Source organism: Sebastes umbrosus, chromosome 5 (genome assembly GCF_015220745.1).
Source record: "Sebastes umbrosus isolate fSebUmb1 chromosome 5, fSebUmb1.pri, whole genome shotgun sequence".
NCBI classification, from domain to species: Eukaryota; Metazoa; Chordata; class Actinopteri; order Perciformes; family Sebastidae; genus Sebastes; species Sebastes umbrosus.
Genome location: NC_051273.1, coordinates 23,114,893 through 23,129,340, shown reverse-complemented (window position 1 = coordinate 23,129,340; position 14,448 = coordinate 23,114,893). Strand labels below are relative to the sequence as shown.

The 14,448-nt window shown below is 40.5% G+C and overlaps 1 protein-coding gene across 3 annotated transcripts; it reads left to right on the top strand.

Annotated features, from left to right (window-relative positions):
* The first annotated feature begins 1,028 nt into the window (after positions 1 to 1,028).
* On the top strand, positions 1,029 to 14,023 carry zyg11 (zyg-11 homolog (C. elegans)). Of its 3 annotated transcripts, XM_037769749.1 has the most exons (19): positions 1,029 to 1,496; positions 3,839 to 4,004; positions 4,486 to 4,697; positions 4,808 to 5,125; positions 5,284 to 5,397; positions 5,492 to 5,608; positions 5,697 to 5,837; positions 6,063 to 6,239; positions 8,306 to 8,370; positions 8,997 to 9,096; positions 9,928 to 9,978; positions 10,070 to 10,231; positions 10,407 to 10,454; positions 10,553 to 10,750; positions 10,842 to 10,894; positions 11,089 to 11,186; positions 11,340 to 11,542; positions 12,412 to 12,433; positions 13,671 to 14,023. In XM_037769749.1, the coding sequence occupies exons 1-17, from the start codon at positions 1,473 to 1,475 to the stop codon at positions 11,528 to 11,530; spliced, it is 2,235 nt and encodes a 744-aa protein (XP_037625677.1). In that variant the 5' UTR covers positions 1,029 to 1,472; the 3' UTR covers positions 11,531 to 11,542; positions 12,412 to 12,433; positions 13,671 to 14,023. The 3 variants fall into 3 exon arrangements, with proteins under 3 accessions (XP_037625677.1, XP_037625678.1, XP_037625676.1); XM_037769750.1 differs by lacking the exon at positions 12,412 to 12,433; XM_037769748.1 differs by having other exon boundaries at positions 1,030 to 1,496; positions 12,412 to 14,023.
* Positions 14,024 to 14,448: the final 425 nt, after the last annotated feature.

The window sequence follows — 14,448 nt, the reverse complement described above, 5'->3', positions numbered from 1 at the left end:
ACTCAAGCTGCGGTCCTGCATTGCGATTGGCTCAATTTCGAGTGCACACAAGATTCTACTGCGCATGTGTTGTACCTCCCCGTCAACCAAAATCCAACTACTTGCTCCTCTCACAAGAGAAAATATTGTGTTTGGTATTAACATGAAGGACACACACACATACACAGTTATAATTATATATGACCTTCGAATTAACTTAAGGCATTGTAATCTAAACTCAATACTTCTAACATACAAGGCACAATTGGATAGGAGAGATAACTTAAATTATAAAACAAATAATATAATAACAAAAATAAAAGAGGGGTAGAAAATAATTCAAGGAACAAAAAAGAACTGCATAAATAAATAAATAAATAATAATAATACTGCACTCTTCCACAGTAGCTCTAGGGGGTCATCATCATATATGTTCAGTTCTTCATAAGCTCTGAGGAGAGACTTTGCATGTTGTCCATTCATTAGACTTAAAGGTCCCATATTATAAAAAAAAGTGAGATTTTCATGTTGTTTTTATTATAAAGCAGGTTTAAGTCCTATATAAATACTGTGAAAGTACCGAAATGCTCAATCCACAGGGAAATACACACAGCCCGTATTCAGAAACTCTGCATTTGAAACAAGCTGTCAAGGATATCTGTCCATTTGTGATGTCACAAATATACAATATTTAGACCCTTTACCCAGTTTATTCCTGGTTGCAGTGTATGTGAATGTCATCAGCTGACAGGAAGTACACATGGACCCAAGCTGTTGCCAAGCAACGCAATTCTGTTGCAATTCCGTCGCAATTCCGTCGAAATGCGCTTAAACGGAGCGTTTCAGACATAGAGTAAATACAGGTATCTTCAGGCCGACAATATGAGGAACATAAAGTTTTTTTTTAACATTACAGCATGTTAACATGTTCTAGTAGAAACACAAAATACAAGTATGAACCTGAAAATGAGCATGATATGGGACCTTTAATGTTTGTTAATTAATTTTCTTCAATAAAAAAAAAAAAAAAAAAAAAGTGTTATACCCCCAAAGCTATGACGTGTTGATGACGCGTGACCCAACCTCCTTCTATAGGCCTTGAGTCCCGCCTCTTCCGCTGATGTACTTCCGGTGCCGTGACCTTTTGTTTATGTCTGAACGCTAGTCATAAATAGATCTGTAATAACTGTGGCTGTGAAAACCCCTCGTTCACATCCTGGTCTCGTTATTCGGATTTTCAGTCGCTACAGAGATAAAACCGACATCTTTTAAACATGAATTCCTCCTCAGAAGACAGATTTCTACATGTTTACACGGAGAATGATTTACCAACACGGAGGAGACAACAAGTGAGCTAGACAGACAGACAGACAGAAAGCTCCACGGATAACACGATAAGCTTTATTATTGTTATTTTACATAGTGGTAGAAAGACACCAGACTCAGTTGCATAAGCTAGAATTAGAGATTTATTTTTTTTGATATATAAAACTATGGCCTGTAATTTCCTAAACACGGTGAGTTTCAGTTTTACCTTCAGATTACATGTGTGTGATGTATTTCTGTGTGCTTCTATGTCATTATATCAACAAATGATGATTAAATGCATCTATATCAATAGAATAAAATTCAATATTAGTATAAAGTAACATAGAATGGAAATACTCAGGTGTGACAAAAGTGCTTGAGTAAATGTATTTAGTTATATTTCACCACTGCCACAAATACATTCACAAAGATACACAAATACATTCACAAAGATACACAAATACATTCACAAAGATACAAAAATACATTCACAAAGATACACAAATACATTCACAAAGATACACAAATACATTCACAAAGATACAGGTGTGTCATATCATGTGTTTTTAAATGTAAAAATTAACTAGTAACTATATATTGTGACTTTTTATAACCATTTTATGACATGTTATACTACGACTTTTTTAAATTACATTTTTATGACATACTATGCTTTGACTTTTCTTGAACATTTTTTATGGCAGACTACACTGTGAATTAAAAAAACAAAATTTTATGACTTTTTTAATGAAATATTATACTATGACTTTTCTTTTTTTATAACAATTTTATGACATATTATACTACGACTTTTGGACTTTTTTTTTAGCATACTATACTATGACTTTTTTAGACATTGTCATGGCATATACTGTATACTATGACTTTTCTTTTACTTTTTTTATGGCATACTATATGTGTCAAATAAATGTAGTGGAGTAAAAAGTACAATTTTAGTATAATAAAGTAGCATAAAATGGAAATCAAGTAAAATACAAGTATGACAAAAGTGTGCTGGTGTTACACAGAAATCTGTGACCACAGCAACACATGAGATCACCATCTTTGACCTGTCGTTAGAGAATAGGACCCCTCTGTACCTGTATAATAAATGAGGCAAATATGTGACAGAAAACAATAGTGGGAAAGACACCAGTCTCAGTTGCATAAGCTAGAATTAGAGATTTCTTTTTTTTTTTTTTTAAACCATGGCCTGTAATTTCCTAAACACGGTGAGTTTCAGTTTTACCTTTCAGGTAAATGTGTGTGATGTGTTTCTATGTGCTTCTATGTCATTATATCAACAAATGATGATTAAATACATCTATATCAATGTTTGTTAGGTTTTGAAACCTCCTGATAAATGTCACTGGTTGTGGAGTTCACAGTCGCTGAGATGTATCGGTAAGAATACACCAGAAGATGCTTCAAAGGGTTCTTGTTCTTTACTACAAGTTCTGTGCAGGTGTTACACCGAAATCTGTAACCACAGCAACATATGAGGTCACCATTTTGACCCCTCTGTACCTGTACAATAAATGAGGCAAATATGTGACAGAAAACCATCAAAACTAAATTGTTAAAAATAAAAAAATAAATTAAAAAAAAAAATATATATATATATATATATATATATGTATTTTAATATTTTTTAAATTTAAATATATATTTACAAAACTCCAGAAGAAAAGTAAAAGTACTATGGAGTCACATTTTCTGACAAAAGCCGTCAGAAAATGGGGACATTATGTGTTGCTGGCTGTCTACACTTGAATGTGGTTTCTAGAAGAACAGAGATTAACAGACATACCACTATAATTAACTATTACATAACACGCAACCTTTACTCAGGTATGTAATTGTAAGACTCATGCAACTTATGTCAAATTACACACATTAAAACACTTACTTATCCTACATGTACAATGAAGGCACAAAATGTAAAGCATACTTACATATTAATTGACACACTTCACCTCCTATACAGCCAGCAAGACAGTCTTTATCATACACCTATGCATTGAACTCACTGCAGTGAACTAGCAGACCAAACTATAAAGAGCCAATATACCACTTAAAGGTCTTATTGATAACATTTTTATGTAGACTAATATATTCACAGAGCTTTTAAAAAAGTATGGCTTTTCCTGAAAAAGATCATAATGATTGTGAATTAAAAATTATTTGCGGGTCCAAAATGAATGTTTTGTTAATCCCTGTGGAATATATCTGACATTTTTTTTCCCACTTCTAACAAGGCTTGTGAGCCAATAGTAAAATGACGTTGGTATCACGTGTTATCTCTGGTTTGTGTGGAAAAAACAGATAAATGACTGAGATTGACAGTAAGTGGCTGGCAACGACTTGTTGTGAAGTAAATGCAATTGGATTGGGAGGGAGAATGCAACATCTGGCTCAATGTTATCAATGTTATCAATAACACCTTTAACCACTCCAAGTAGCTGACTGGCTCCTGACAGGCTCTTACACATGATTTCCATTGAAACCGAAGGGATGGCTGTCTCACCAAACTTCCCCTTTTTGTTTTCAGGATGAGGCATCTCCACCAGCTCTGACAGACCTGTGCCTGACTCATGTGAGCCAGAATCTGGAGTGTTTCTGTGTGAAGCGCCCCGATGGCTCCCTGTGCTTCAGAGAGGCTGTACTGTTCCCACAGGAGCTGGCAGACCAGCTGCTGGCCAAGATGGCCACTGAAGGTAAAAGCTGGACCTTTAAAAGGGGAACACCACCTAAAATTAAGAATTCCAATATGTTATCTCCATGGCCGATGAAAGTTCAATCAATATTTGTGAACGTGCTAACGTTCAAATTATTTCAACTTTAATCTTGGATGCTGCTGACCTTTCAAAGCGCAGCCAATGAGAACAGCTGCAGCGGTTGTTGCCCAGAAACAGTGAATGGCGTTCCTTGCTCTCATTTTGGTGACATATTATACCTGCTGCCTCTGTAAGGCTTTGTTCTCTACTTCACGGTGAGTGAAGAGCAAATTTCTTATCATGTGAAGGCAGCTTTAGACCATAGAAATAACATGTATGAATTTTGAAAATAGGCGTAATTCCCCTTTAAAGACACTCCTGAATAGAGTTGGGGGTTTTTCTGAGCCTACAAAATCACTACAGTTCAGATTTATATTTTGTTTTTTACACTGTTAAATCACCTGTTGAACCTGTTGAACAGGTCTGTTGAATGACAGCACAGTGGGTGTCTTTCGGAACTGCGAATACCTCCGGCTGAGAAGAGCCTGCATCCGTACGGCGCGAATCTCTGCCGAGGCCTTTCAGAAAGCCCTCTGCTCTCACAGACTGTTGGAGCTGGATGCTTCCAGGGTCAACGCAGACCTCACTATCCCTGATATTCTACAGGGGCTGGCCACCAATAAATACTGTCAGGTAAAGTGAGAGTATTTGTCAACTTGTGTGAATTTAAAAAAGACCCTTTGCTCCCTTGATATTAAAAGAATTGAAACTTATTGTTGTTTTTTTCCTTAAACATCCTGCAGGAGTCCCTCCAGCGACTTGTCTTAACAGGCCTCACCATGTCCTCTCTGGAGGAACCAATCCGGTATCGCTTCAGCTCCCTCCAGGGCCTCCGCTCCCTCTCTCTAGCCAACGTGGACTTCTATGACTCCGGGCTCGCCGACGTGTGTTCCCTGCCTCGGCTGGAGAGCCTCGATCTCTCCAACACCTCAGTCACCAACCTGAGCCCCCTGCTGGGCCTGAAGGAGCGGCTGCGCTCGCTAACACTGCACCAGCTGAAGAGGCTGGAGATGACCACAGCTCAGCTGCTGGGAGTCATCGGCCAGCTGGATGTACTGCAGGTCAGTGGAAGGATGGAGCTGGGCTTTGCGTGTCTACTGTAGACCTGTTTTTGATTGATTTACGCTGAGAAGAACTCTTTCTCTCTGAATTCACCAGCCATGCTTGTTTGTTTTTTACTAAAAATACTATTGTGTGTGTTTGTGTGAAACTTACTCAGCACCTGGACATCAGTGATGATAAGCAGTTTACCTCCGACGTGGCTCGTCAACTGCTCGGACAGCCAGGGATCCTGCCCGCTCTCATTTCCCTGGATGTATCGGGGAGGAAACAGGTGTTTATATTCGTCTCTATGCGTTTGAGTTCGATTGCAAAGATACATGCTATAGATTCATGTTGTTATTTTTTTACACGTGTGAACTCTGCAGGTCACAGATGCAGCTATTAAGGCATTTGTTGAGGAGCGACCAGGGATGACCTTTGTGGGACTTCTGGCCACAGATGCTGGATTTTCTGAATTCCTCTCTGGAGAGGGAAGTCTAAAGGTACAGTAGGTGTAGACGTGTGTACATTAACATCGACAGCATAGACATTCAGGTTCGCTACAGTAAATTGTCTTCTGTGTGTAAACAGGTGACGGGAGAAGCCTACGAGACCCAGATCTGTGAGGCCCTGCGTCGCTACAGCGAGCGGGAAGGTTTCGTGAGAGAAGCTCTGTTTCATCTGTTCAGCCTGACTCATGTGATGGAGAAACCGAGGCCCGACATCCTCAAGGTGAACCCACACTATTGTACTTACTAAGTAATATATCATAGTATATTGTTTTATCATGCTTAAGCAATACATATAATGTCATATCCGAACCAGATAAGTGTCACATTTCCTCCTAGAGATTATTACATCAAAGCCCCACTCAATTTCCGCACACTTTGAGTTCCTCATCTGTTCTCGCTCAACATTATATTACTTCCTTCTTCTCTTGTTTTTTTTTTTTTCTAGCTGGTAGTTTTGGGTATGAAGAATCACCCTGCCACTCTGAATGTCCAGCTGGCAGCCAGCGCCTGCGTGTTCAACCTGACGAAGCAGGACCTGGCAGCAGGAATGCCGGTGCGACTGTTGAGCACCGTCACTCAGCTTCTACTGGAGGCCATGAGGACGTTCCCCAACCACCAACAGGTAGCTTCACGTCTGCGCTGCTGTTGTAGTGGCATACATCATGGATGTCATATCAATCATAGTTTAAAACAACTATGGCTGCATTTAGCTGGCTGTCACACCGGATACATTGTACATTTCAACACCCATACTACCCTACTAGTCAGTATGCCAGAAAAGATTTAGTATGTCCCAATACATAGTGTGTCAAATTGCAGAATGCCAAAAATACCAGGATGTCCTAATACATCCAGTTGTATTTTGCAGTATGCAAGCCAGCATGTTTTTCTGGTTATTCTGACCCACAATCCTGTGCGCAGTCAATATATGAGCAAGAGGGTCAAAGTTCAAGGTGCAATGTTATGAAGTTAAGAAGTACAGCAGTATGTCCCAATGGTATGCATACTGCATGCAACAGTACGTACTTTGTAAGGGCAGCTGCAGTATGTACTTAAAGTAAAAAGAAAAAGTATGCGATTTGGAACGTGGCCACAATTTACCAGCACAGGACATTTTGAGAAAAAGGGGCATTTGATTTTCTGTGGATGAGTTATTTCACCAGTTCCCATCAATGGTGGACAAGCCAAGCGAGGCACAGACAACTATAGAAAACTGTCTCTGCTGAGCTACGACAAGTCAGTAGCACAGTTTCCCCTTCACCAGTTAATGCATTTTTCTACATTAAATGTTATGAATTTGTAATTCCTATAAGGAAGATATATTTATGTACTGTTGAGCACAGATTTTTTTCTGCCAGTTCTCACTTTTTTCCCAATATTTTTCAGCATACTTGTGCACATAAATAAATGTCAGACATGAGCCTCACCTACTTGAATCTAGGTGCTAAATTACCAGCTGCAGTTGGTCACAAACAAGACAGAAGTAATAATTGAAGCTTGAGGGTTTGACGCTTTGTCTGACAATGTGTCCAAAATCTCACACTAACGTACTATTCATGCTAATTATGACGTAAAATTGAGTATGTAGTGCGTTCCAACTGCGTAGTATGTGTATTTTGTGTACATGACAAATGCCCGGATGTATACTAGATTAGCAAGGGCATGAGACGTGAGCTTGCTGAACATAATCAACCGCCCCAAAATGCATTGCGTCTCTTCAGACTGTCCAATGACAGATAAAATAATTACAGGTGATGATGACTGACGTTAAGGTTACAGTTCACGAGGAATAATGCGGGCGCTCACATTAATGATGTACTGTAGAAAACATATTTAGTACTGAAATATTTACGTTTAATTTGCCTTGAAATAATACTGGAAACTATCAAATTGAGTGGAAGAGGTCATGTTGATTTAAATTTGTGATAAACTATTTTCCTTCAACGGTAGCTCGGACCAGTAACGTCATGATGATACAGTCGTGTGATGCAGAGAAGACGTGTAGCTCGAGTTTACCTCAGTGTGAACAGTCTACTGGTAATGGTATGCTTGATCATTAATGTGGTAAGCAGTACGCAGTACATTCTGATCGAGTATGTAGCGTGCAATTTCGAGAGTAGGAAATATCCGAGAGAGGGAAGAAGAATTATACAATCTAAGTGCATTGTGACAGCCTGAACATTCTGATGTGTTGGGGAACTTTCCATAGCCAAAAACAAGCGCAGCTTCTCTTTTTTTGTTTTCACCATGAATGGAATGCAAGACCATTGTGCTTTGTTAAATATTAATAAAATATTCAAATCAGTGTGACCTTTACTGGAACCAAATGCAGGGATCTGAATCAGAAGTGGGCAGCTGCATTTTAGATTAGTCATTGTGAAAAGTGACAGTTATATGCCAGAGGCATTTACTGGATAGTGTGTCTTTAAATGATTCATAAATGTCATTCAATAAAACGGGCACATTGAGAACAGAACATATTATAATGTCGACTTTCCACAGTTACATACCCAAAGTACCAACTCAGACGTGAGATAATATATCTGAATAAACATTTTATTGGGCCTGTATAACAAAACACACAACTAATAAGAAGAGAATAGTGTGTGTGTGTGTGTGTGAGGTCATTACAGTCTGATGTTGTTCAGGTTTCGGACTGATGCCTGTTTTTGGTTTCTGTGTCTGTAGCTGCAGAAGAATTGCCTGCTGTCTCTGTGCAGTGATCGCATTTTGCAGGAGGTTCCATTCAACAGGTGAGAAATACTAATTTTACTCTAGTATTATAATATCATTTTAACATGTACATGTGTTTCAAATGACTACAAAGTCATTGAAAGGGACAGTGTGTAGGATTAAGGCCCCTCCGCTCACTCCTCTCTTTCCAAGACTGTAGTAACGCAAGTGCAAAACCGTCAGACCACGGTTTTGCACTCTGCAGCTCACGTTACCGCAGTTTCATAAGCGTGTTGGAGAACTACGGTGGCCTTCAGGTAACGTAAAAATGCTAAAGGCTCTCTCTAGAGCCAGTGTTTAGTTTGACACTCCATGAAGAGGACCTGCTCCCTATGTAGATATGAAGGGGTCATTCTAAGCTAACACAAACTCTCTGCTTCTTAGTTTCAGGTGATTATACACTAATGAAAATACAATTATGAATATTACATTCCATTTCTGCAAATAGATCCCCCGAAATGCTACACACTGGACCTTTTAAGAAGGACTAAATGTATAAAAGATTGAAACAGTAAATGTGGCATCAGTGGAAGCAAAACCAAAAAGTCAAATAATTAACCGATCATAATAACATAAAACCAAATCTGTCAAAGGTGTCAAACTATGTATACAGTAGAAATGTTTTCTTCCTCTCCCTGTGTTTAAGGTTTGAAGCTGCCAAACTGGTGATGCAGTGGCTCTGCAACCATGAAGACCAGAACATGCAGAGGATGGCTGTAGCTATCATCTCCATACTGGCTGCAAAGGTATACAGTATGTTGTGTTGTATTAATATTAGGGCTGTCAAAGTTAACGCAATAATAACGCATTAACGCAAATTCGTTTTAACGGCACTAATTTCTTAAAAGCACTAATGCAACTTGCGATTTTTAGGTTGCGGCGGGCTCAGTTTTAAAGCTAAAGTGAAGATACTGGTAACATATGAAACTATAAGAACCTAAGGAATCCATCGGTACCAACCATGTCATACTAGCTTGTCGTGAAGGAGGATAAATAACACTCCAAACTTACGCTAAACTTTGGCGAAGAAAAACTGGCATGGTCATTTTCAAAGGGGTTCCTTGACCTCTGACCTCAAGATATGTGAATGAAAATGGGTTCTATGGGTACCCATGAGTCTCCCCTTTACAGACATGCCCACTTTATGATAATCACATGCAGTTTGGGGCAAGTCATAGTCAAGTCAGCACACTGACACACTGACAGCTGTTGGTGCCTGTTGGGCTGCAGTTTGCCATGTTATGATTTGAGCATATTCTTTATGCTAAATGCAGTACCTGTGAGGGTTTCTGGACAATATCTGTCATTGTTTTGTGTTGTTAATTGATTTCCAATAATAAATATATACATACATTTGCATAAAGCAGCATATCTGTCCACTCCCATGTTGATAAGAGTATTAAATGCTTGACAAATCTCCCTTTAAGGTACATTTTGAACAGATAAAAAATGTGTGATTAATTTGCGATTGATCGCGATTAAATATTTTTAATCAATTGACAGCCCTAATTGATATTACAGTTGCGATTATTAATGCATTCTTGTCGGGTTATTCTTAAACGCCTTGCTTTTCCCAGCTCTCCACAGAGCAGACGGCTCAGCTGGGAGCAGAGCTGTTCATAGTGAAGGTAAAGTTCTCATATCGACTCTATTCTCTTTACTAATTTACCAAAAAAAAAGGCACATTTTCATTGCTAACATGCTCCCTCCCTCCTGCAGCAACTGCTCCACATTGTGCGTCAGAAGGCTACTCAGGGCGTGGTGGACGCCACCCTCAAATTTACACTGAGTGCACTCTGGAACCTCACCGATGAATCACCAACGACCTGCCGCCATTTTATCGAGAACCAGGGCCTCGAGCTGTTTATCAAAGTTCTAGAGGTACACAGAAATGTCAACATGTACATGTAAATGAACTGTAGCGCTACTCACAAAACACCTCGGAGCAGATTACCGTACTAGTTAATTATCACATGTTGCTCTGTAGAAGTATGAATGCCTCTGAGGCAGGCTGACTCACTGTTGTTTTGTTCCCACCACCCACCCCCCTCTGCAGTCCTTCCCCAACGAGTCCTCTATTCAGCAGAAGGTTCTCGGTCTGCTGGTGAGTTTCCTGCTCTCTCTCATTACCCTTTGGAAAAACTGAATAAATTTACAATATTAAGACATAATTATTCCCCCTCTCACCTTTTTGTTGTGTAGAACAACATAGCAGAGGTCGGGGAGCTGCACGTCGAGCTGATGGTGCAGGGCTTCTTGGACCACATCAGCACCCTGCTGCACAGCCCAGAGGTGGAGGTCAGCTACTTCGCCGCGGGCATCCTCGCGCATCTGACGTCACGAGGAGAGGGAGCCTGGACGCTCAGCGTTGAGCTTCGATCCTCACTGCTGGAGCAGCTGGTAGGAATCTACTCAAGCACATATAGATACGGCACACAGCAGTTATTTTGAAAAGTTTGTGAGTCTTTTGCATTTGTGTGTCTCTCTCTAGCACGATGTCATTAAGAAGTGGCCGGCGCCGGAGTGTGAAATGGTGGCCTACAGGTGAGATGCAGCTTCTCTACAGTTACATCACAGCAAGTTGGCCCGCATATTACACTGATTTTATGACTGGAACCTGATCCAGCATTCATAACAAAGTGATGCAAGTTAAAGGTCGACTCCATCTGTGTTCTTGAACATGAACATGTGACACAGAGTTCATACTAAATATATTCTGACCGTCTCTCATTCTTCAGGTCATTTAACCCCTTCTTTCCCCTGCTGGAGTGCTTTCACACCCCCGGTGTCCAGCTGTGGGCGGCCTGGGCCATGCAGCATGTCTGCAGCAAGAACGGTGAGACACAAACATGCACACACAGCTAACTATTGGTTGTTCTACTCTTATAAATTAGCTCATTCACAAATAATTTACCGCCATCTGTTAAGGCAGTTACTTATTCACCTACCTAAACGAACAGCTGACAGATTTGATGTTGTGTGTCTGCAGCCGCTCGCTACTGCAGCATGCTGTTGGAGGAAGGCGGCCTGCAGCAGCTGGAGCTCGTTCATTCACACCCGCAGACCCACAAAGATGTCAAACTGCTGGCTAAGGGCATTCTGGAGAGCCTGCAGCGCCACAGAGCCCGCACCGGCCAGCCTGCACAAACGCACACAAGTCGCCGCCCGCCGCCACAATAACCTCACCCCGAGGTAAGACTCACACACTAGCGGTCATTCAGTCTCATGTCGCATTCACACCAAGAGCGAAGCAAATTTTCGCCTCACTTTACTCGCGCGAGTCGAGCCACCGGTATCATTTGTGTTCATTCACACTAGACGGGCCGGAGAGGAAAAGGGGCTCGTCTCCATATAGATACCAACAACTTTTCTTTCCGCCATTTCCACCATCAACGACGGAAGAAATAACCACTGTCGCTGCTTTGTACATGTGCAAGTCCCAGATATGCCACTGCACTGACTGCATCTAGCACGTCGCTACTGCGGTATGAACCCAAAAAATAAATAGATTGTGCTGTGATTTAATCGCAATAAACGGATCAAAAGGATGCCGAAATAACCACATAATAATGCCGATTTGTAAAAATTCTCGATTCATGCTTTGTCCGGTCTGTCCGCAAGACGACAAGCAAACATCTTTTAAAATGCTTGTTTTCTGAATGGAGTTTGGATGGATCAGTGCCAGGCTATGCAGCTGCTCTATCAACACTCAAGATAAAGTAATCTAGCCATAAATATGGAAGCGACGATGTTGTTTCTACAATAGACAGACATTTATACACAGAGTTTCGTCCGGTCTCTGTACAGCTACAATATTTTTTTCCTCCATTTCTGATTCAACAACGTCAGTGAGGACAGGAGGAGAATCTTAACGCTGATATGCTTTTGCGACGCAGCGTCACGTAAATTTCTCGCTCGAGCTGAAATACTTTGCATCTATTTGCCTCTTTGCATCGACTTTGTATGTAATCGCTCCACGCAAAAAGTTTGTTTGGCGCTTGGTGTGAACGTACCATCACAGTGGCTGAAGGTTTTTCATTCTTTTACATTCTCTCTTTCAGAAAAGGAGATTACCTGACCGACGTAAGCTGAGTCCCACCACAGAGGGGATTTTGTATGCGCGTGTGTGTGTGTGTGTGCGCGCATATCCCACGCACAAACACACTTTATCAAGGAAACAAACACTACATTAAGGACAAACACTACGCAGTTCTTTGCACACACACCAACTTTATTTATTTTGTGTTGTGTTTGTTTCAAAACAAAAACTATTTCTGTGTGTTAATCTTGTGATAAAAACAATTTAAATTATGAGAACTGTTGGTCAGTTATGCTCAAATCTCAACATGAGGTTTGTGTCTGTGCTCGCTCTTGTTAGTCTGACATCATGATGATTTTAATACCAAAAAAAAAAAACTGTCAGTGCACACGTACAAATCTCAGTTTGGGATTGAAACCCCCAAAAGCTCCGCTGAGGGTTCTCGACACCCTGCGGTTCCTGTATGTTGCCGTGGGCTCTGGTTGTCTGAATTTTAGCTCATTAGATATACGCATGACGCTGCTGTGAGCTCAAGCATGCTGGAGTTTGTGTGAATGCTCGTACTGCTGCTGCCTGCTTGTATGTTTATAGCAGTGTGCTGTTCACTGAAACCCCACGCCTCTGGGAACCCGATACTGCTGTTGCTCTCCTCTTTATTTAGTCTTTTTATCAGCTAATGCCTTTTGATTTAATGCGACAGGACGCTTGCCTCGGGTGTGCTCAGTGGGTTCAAAATGTACAAACATTAAAGATGAAAACCTAAATTATAGAAATATCTTTGAGAAGCTCAAGTGTGTTTTCTTTTCTAAACATTTGGCGGCCCCCTAAATCAGTCATTTCTGTGGCAAAACCAGCAGTGCCGTATGAGTGTCCTCTCTGGACACAAATGGCAATAATGATTTTGTCAGTATAGTCGTGATGGATGTACAAGTGCGTTGAGTTACAGCTGTTTTCTCTTTGAGAAACTTGTGTGTGTATATATTGGTTTGTTCGCTGTGCTTTCCAATGCGTCTGAAAAGACAGAGACAGCGCTTCGGTGTGAGCATGTGTGTATGTACGTCTGTACACGTAGCTGCATCTTAAAAGAGTGTATGTAATTTGTACATAATAGAACATGAGAGAGAAATAGTGTTCAGGACTGGTTGCATGGGAATTATTATACTGTATGTTCCATGGTTTGTTTACCTGAGAGTTATGATGAAGAACAAAGTAAACGGAGAGGAAACGCTGTTTACCTAGAGAGAGATATTCAATAAATGACTAGAAATTAGTTTCCTCCAGGACGCCATTGTACCAGGTACACTGCTACCGCTTCTGTCCAGAGAAGCCGCCATCTGCTGTAGCAGCTGACCCCGACGCCCACATTCTCCTTTTTCCACCTGAGGTCCTGATTCTCATTATTTTCTATGCAATCAGAATTAATGTTGCTCATAAAAACTGCTGTCAAACCCCTGATACAATTTTTAGTTTTGAGTAGGGATGCACCGATCCGACTTTTTCGATAGCGATATCTGTGGGGTAGTGATATCTTTGGGTTTCGGACGATACCAAGTACTGATCCAATACCAGTCTTAAATGAATAAGCTGTATGCCTCACTGAATGAACCAACTGCAAAGACACACAGAACATCCACAAAGAAACACAAACCAACTGCAAAGAAACACAAAACAACTGCAAAGAGACACAAAACAACCACAGATGTAGAATTGTTATTTATTATTAAAATAATAAAATCTTCAAATAACAGGATTTACAATTCAAGTGTAACCTTTACAAATGCAGCAACAAACTGGTCAAAACTTAAACAGGATTTAAAATTCTATTATATAATGTATGTAGTAGATAAACATAGAACTGAATTGAATAGATCGGCTCCATCAATAGCCGATCCAGCTATCTGAGTCCGTATCGGTGTAGTCCTACTTTTGAGGCAAACTGGATTCTGATTTCAGCAGAAATAAACGGTGCCAAGTCACAAGATAACTGGCGTGTTAATGGAAATAAAGATAATATATTGGGCTACTAAGTGGTCCTCCTAAAAACAGCTGTCAGCGAACC

Bases quoted from the DNA above. Each gene is read 5' to 3' on its own strand.
- zyg11 (XM_037769750.1), top strand. From the start codon at position 1,473: ATGGCCTGTAATTTCCTAAACACG. The intron at 5,838-6,062 runs GTGAACCCACAC...TTTTTTTTCTAG, and splicing joins CGAGGCCCGACATCCTCAAG to CTGGTAGTTTTGGGTATGAA. The intron at 10,895-11,088 runs GTGAGATGCAGC...CTCATTCTTCAG, and splicing joins TGTGAAATGGTGGCCTACAG to GTCATTTAACCCCTTCTTTC.